At 44.1% G+C, this 6,062-nt stretch overlaps 1 protein-coding gene across 1 annotated transcript; it reads left to right on the top strand.

Annotated features, from left to right (window-relative positions):
• The first annotated feature begins 595 nt into the window (after positions 1-595).
• Positions 596-5,766, top strand: si:ch211-220m17.5 (guanylin-like). The gene is made up of 3 exons (NM_001292340.1): positions 596-729; positions 3,147-3,327; positions 5,054-5,766. The coding sequence occupies exons 1-3, from the start codon at positions 658-660 to the stop codon at positions 5,116-5,118; spliced, it is 318 nt and encodes a 105-aa protein (NP_001279269.1). The 5' UTR covers positions 596-657; the 3' UTR covers positions 5,119-5,766.
• The last annotated feature ends 296 nt before the right edge of the window (positions 5,767-6,062 follow it).

Here is a 6,062-nt window from a genome sequence, read left to right on the forward strand (position 1 = left end):
CTGATGGCATTTCTCTGATAGCACCTGTCCCAGTTCTGTTTTTAGACCAATGTAATCCTCTGTTATCAGTAGAACACATGTTCTGAGAATTAGTTTGCTTGTCTCCTGTACTAATCTCAGTCAACACATAGAACATTGATCCTGCATCCAGAATTCTTGCGAGCGGTCACAAAGTTTTAAGAACTGGAGCGACTGTTTTGTTAAGAAGCAAACTTTCTCTCTCACTCCGGCTGAAACAAATAATGTTTAGAGTTTGAGCTTTGGAATGCAACATTAGAGATTTTGTTCCAGAATACTCCCTGATTTCTCATACAATCTAAACATGGGCTAAATCTACACTCTTTATTCCTTTGTTTTGTGGATACAAGCCCTTATCAAATGCAAGGGTTGTTTAACTGTAGCTAAGCAGTATAACCTCAGTCACCTATTAGTGTTATTACAACCATAAGTGGAGCGCTATAAAACATTATGGCTCTGTTAGTCATTCTCGAATGCAGGTTTGCACAGTAATACACCCTGTTTACACCATCAGTTACATCAGATTACTTAACTAGGTGAAGCAAGTCTATAAAAAAGAGCAGCACCAAGACGCCACATACAAGTCCTGAGTCCACTTGTCTGAGACGTCTCTGATCTGAACTGCACACCTCGGTCAACATGAAAACCTCTATCGGGACCATTCTGCTCCTCATTTGCCTGTCAAGCCTCTCACAGTGTGTTGTGGTCAAGGTAGGGCTAACTAACCCGTTCTCTTTCATTTTTCCAATTAATTCCAATTGTAACAAACATTTGGAACCCATCCCATGAGGGACTAACACAGGAATTAGCTTTGATTGTTGTGCGTATATCAGAGCATCTTGAGTGGAGTCCTGTAGCGTAGTGTTAGTGTTCTCGCCTCGTAAACGAGAGCACCTGGGTTCGGTTCCCGAGCAGGGCGAAATCTTGGACAAGTTTCCTTAATCCACACGTCTCCGTTTACCTAGCAGTAAGTAGGAACTCGCTTGTTAGTCAATAGGTGGATCACTTTCGGGTAATACTAATCCCTCAAAAAAATAAATTGGTCACTCAATCCACGACACTGGTGGGACACTGCTGTGCACAATTGGCTGCTGCATTTTGCCCACAAAATACAGGCAACCCACTTCACAATATATTCTGTGATGCGCTTTGAGACGTCTCAATGACACAATAGAGCACTACATCAAATGCAAGTATTATTACTATTATTTTCAAATGGGTTGAGGTTGAGGCTGAATTATCTTGGGTTTATATGTGTTTTTTTTCACTTTTTGTGCGAATTTTATGCTTATTTACTTCAGAGGCTCAGAGAATGTTACAGCACAGACATGACGGGATGTGGGGTGATTGTAAGAGCTTCCCTTCATTCAGTCCCACTGTCCTGCCTTTCCCCACTCACTTTTTCTTTCATTTTTCTTTCGAAATATTTGTTGAATCCCTTTTAAAGATCTTTTATAGCCAAATGTGCTGAGAAATGGAGCACTTTCCTGATTTACACACCCATTTTTGCCATCCTAGCAGTCCTAGCCCAATGCCACATGGGTTAGATACAGAGTGAAGCTCCCTCTACTCTGTCTGTCCAGCACTCCTAGCTCAGGTACTGCAAAGGTTAGAGACAGAGTAAATCTCCCTCAACACTGTCCCATCCAATGCTTCCAGGTCAGGTACAGTATAGATTAGATATTGAATAAAGCTTCTTCTATACTATCATATTGAACACTCATAGGTCATGTCCAGCACAGGCTAGACACAAGTAAAGTTCCCTCTACATCCAGCACTCCATGTTCAGTTACTACATGAGTTGGTAAAGCTCTCCCTATATTGTCACATCCAGCTACTACACAGATTAGATATAGAGTAACGCTCCGTCCACACTGGTCCATCTAAAATTCCCAGCACAAGTTCAGCATAGCTTGTTATTGGTGGAATGTATTGACAACTAAACATGTGAAGTTAACACCCTCTGGAGTCCATCCCACAGTTCCTTTGCTTCGTCCACTCCCTTTTTTCCTTCAAGGCCTATTTTAACATCTCCTTCTTCGACCACGTATTTGGCCTCCCTCCTACCCTCACCCACCCAGCCCTCCACCCTCCTCATCCCAACTCCCAGCTCAGGTCCAAATCCTTGTGTGTCGTGCGCCTTGGGACATCCTCCCGAAGTGACTCTGCATGCATGTAATTTGTTGTTGTTGTTTTTATGGTACAAATAAATAATAATAATCCTTTACATTTAATGCAACAACTTTCATGTAGTGAGGACGTCTCTAAGTGCTTCACAGGATTCATTGTAAAGTGTGGTAACCTTTGGCAGTTTGGGATTGCCACATAAAATGTGGGCGATAATGTTGTTGTGTTGTGATACCATCACATACTATGACCTTAGTGGAGAACGGCAGAAAGTGAAGGACATTTGGACAAATTATCACCGTTCTCTGACATTATAGTTATTCTGCTGCTTTTGTGGTGGCGTCTTGGCTCCAGCTGCCATGGCGAAGGGGGGCACACACATTGTTATTTGGGACTCTGTGTGTTTTGTGTTACTCCTGACATTGCTGACTATCACCCAAAATAAAATGAGTTCACGCATGAGTTCACCCAACTGATGGGCGCAACTGGGAAGGGATCTGGGCAATTCATCTTCTGGGAAACTGGGAGCTACTGGAGCTTGGAGAGGACGAGGTTAAGGTCATAGGTAATCCATCGCATCAGTCCTCGCCAGGCTCTGCTTGCTCTCTATCACGAATTGACTTAATCCACAAATCCTCACACACATCCACAAATCTCCTGATGCCCTGGCACCTCCCTACCTGCTTACTCTCCACTCCACCACTTGTTTGGCTAGCTCCGGCCTCCTGCACCGGCCTCCGGCCTCCTTCTCCCCCCAGCTCTGCATCAGCCTCCACCACTGTTAACCGCTCTGAGATGCTACCCTGTGTGAGGGGCTTTGTGTAAATGCAGGTTGTTGTTATTGATGGTACAATGTGATGGCAAACTGTTATTCACATGACTGAAGAATGGAGGCTATTGAAAATAAAGTGAAGTCACTGAAAAGTCCCATTAATTTTCTATCAAATGTAAATGATTCCAGTTTGAGTGGATTATAATGCTGAATCCTTTGTTCCCATCAGATTGGAGAGTATGAGTTCCCACTGGAAGCTGTCAAAAACCTGACGGACCTAATTAACCAAGCAAAAAATGAACAGTTCTTCCGTGACAACACCAATACAGTGTGCAAAATGCCTGCCCTCCCAGGTATATTCAAGCCAATCTGTACCAAGACTGATGCTGATGAAATCTTTAACTTACTAGGTAAGTAGCTATAGTAAATATGCTGCATAAACGAGACACGGGGTGTGCTGTATCACAACACTAGCCTATGGATATCTAGTGCTGTGGATTTGGACTTGATCAGGGGGTTGGGATCAGGAGGGGTGGAGGGCAGGGAGCGTAGGAGGCTGACCGAAGGCACAGTTGAAGCAGAGGGTCTTGAGAAGTATCTTGAAGTAGGCAAAGTAGGGCAAAGGAACTGTGGAATGCAGTTCCAAAGGGTGGGGGCACAGAGGCAGATGGTGGGGTGGGCTGGAGGGGGACGTGGAGCAGGCTGGAGCAGGGATCCTCAATGTTAGATGCTGAATAAAGGCAAATATCGATCAACAATCGTACAGCAAAGATAATAATGGGAAATGTTTCAATGAATTCTTGCCAATGGAATCCACTGTTAGCAGGTATTAGGGTCTGCTCTGTGGTCTATCCTATTAGGATTCCTTAAACAATAATTTTTTGGCCTGTCACATAGGGAAACCCATCACAGTTTAACAACATCAACAACAAAATTACATATTTAGTGTATAGCGCTTTTCACGTTGGGAGGATGTCCCAAGGTGCTGGACAGTCAGAGTTTCAGACCCAAGCTGGGGGTTGGGATTGGAGAGGATGGAGGGCAGAGGGGAAGCAGGGTGATCGAAAGCATGGTCGAAGAGGAGGGTCTTAAAAGAGGCAAGGGAAGGGGTAAGGTGGATAGACTGTGGGATGTAGTTCCAGAGAATGGGGGCAGAGTGGCAGAAGGCCCCCACCCACCAATGGTGGGGCAGGGGACGTGAAGCAGGCCGGAGCTCGCTGAGGGGAGGGAGCAGGCAGGATAGAAGGAGGTCAGGCGGTCGCAGAGCTAAAGGGGGAACGAGACCATGGAGGGCTTTGAAGGTGAGGAACAGGATCTTGAACTGTATCCTCTGTGTGATGGGAAGCCAGTGGAGTTGGGTAAGGCTGAGGGTGATAGTGTCATGGAGCCTGGTGCAGGAGAGGACACACGCTGCAGAGTTCTGGATGATCTGCAGCCTGTGGAGGGAGGAGTTGGGGAAGTCGACAAGCAAGGAGTTTGCATAATCAAGCCTCAATGTTATGAATAACAATATCCAAACCCAAGCTGAGATTTACATGCAAATTCCCACGTAAATCCCAGAGATAGATTGTTGGAATGGAATGCACACTCTCTCCCTGGAGGGACCATCCTGCTTACCTAATTCCAGAAAGTATGAGGCACAGGTTGGCAAGAGCTAAGGCTTGAGGACTCCAGAGGGTGCATTGGGGTAAATGCTGGAGTCTAACCAACTAAAACCACAGACAGACTAACTCACTGAGCAGTGAGGAAGGAAGAAACTCGAAAGGGATTTTGAAGGCAGGAAACAAAGGGTTTTTGGGAGAGAGTTCCAGAGATCGGGTATATAGTCACTGAAGACTTTGCCAACAATGTGATATGGGTACAGATCAGTAGGAGCTCACTGACGTTAATTACGAGTGCTTTGTGTTTGAATTTAGCAAAACACTTTCCTCTTTTTGAATGTTTTTGGTTAGCCGGGTGTCTGACGCAAGTAGAAACCAATCACCATGTTAAAGAGTATCCAAACCCGATTGAGAGTTTCACATATATCTATGCCATCTTACCCTCTGCCTGTATTGGAGAACATACTCCCTGGCGAGAGGGATGATAAATGTAGATGATTTGATGTGACTAAACATCTCCCGTTTTCTCTTATAGGACGGATTGGGGTAAAATCAGACGTTTGTGAAATCTGTGCATTTGCAGCGTGTACTGGCTGCTAATGGCGAAATCTGTGGTGGCAAACGTGTGGAATGGAGCGGGACAGTAATGCACTTTCTTTCAGAGGCTAAACAAACCAGTGGAATAAATAATTAAATCTACCTTCCTCTTAATGTTTGGACTCTTCTGCAAGTTTTTATTTTGATAAGTAGAGGAAAGCGGTTGATGTTTGCAGGACTATTTTCTAATGATCCGACTTGATCACTGCCTTTGTATCACTCGCTAAACACTTTCTGTCACTGCTTCTTTTGTGTTCCTGGCCACCTTATCTAAACCCAGCAATGAATGACGACGAGTGTTCTTTAGGGGCCATGGCTCAAGGGGGTGTATGTCCTTGACATTGGAGGGGTGGGGAGTCTTGCTGTAAAGCATTAACGTTCCCTCACCCAGCACCTCCCTGCAATTTACTGTGGATCCTTTCTCATGTTCTATTCCTGTTTGAAGCTTAACCAAATCAAGATGAGAATTGTCAAAACGCAAAATACTGAGAATTGTCTTTGACATAAACCATGGAGCTGAGCATAAATAATATTGCTCTTATTAAAGAATTTATTTCTTCGGTATTAATATTTATGTATGTGCTTTTGTGATGTTTTATGTATTGTTATATTTGTCATTACATGTGACTTTAATAAAGGTTATTCCAAAGCAGGTTTTAGTCACCTTATGGCAGAGAGAGAAACTGCTAGTAATTCAAACACAAGCTACTCCAGTCCCCAGACAACATCTCAAGCTTCTCATAACTTTTGTGTATAATTTGCGTCCCAAGTGCTTCCTGATCACATTCAACACTTGCATTCTTAGCCTTGCTGCTCAACTGAGCCAACAAGAGGAAATTCCAGGCATTTAAGAGGGGCAAAGAGATTGCATGAAAAAAGATTAGCGGGTAACATAAAAGGGAACGCTAAGGTATTTTATAAGCATATAAAGAATGAAAGGTTAGTCA

Source organism: Callorhinchus milii, unplaced genomic scaffold (assembly GCF_018977255.1).
Source record: "Callorhinchus milii isolate IMCB2004 unplaced genomic scaffold, IMCB_Cmil_1.0 Scaffold24, whole genome shotgun sequence".
NCBI lineage: Eukaryota > Metazoa > Chordata > Chondrichthyes > Chimaeriformes > Callorhinchidae > Callorhinchus > Callorhinchus milii.

Coding starts and splice junctions, on each gene's coding strand:
- si:ch211-220m17.5 (NM_001292340.1), top strand. CDS start 658: ATGAAAACCTCTATCGGGACCATTCTGCTCCTCATTTGCCTGTCAAGC. Junction 730..3,146: donor CACAGTGTGTTGTGGTCAAG/GTAGGGCTAACT, acceptor TGTTCCCATCAG/ATTGGAGAGTATGAGTTCCC. Junction 3,328..5,053: donor TGAAATCTTTAACTTACTAG/GTAAGTAGCTAT, acceptor TTTCTCTTATAG/GACGGATTGGGGTAAAATCA.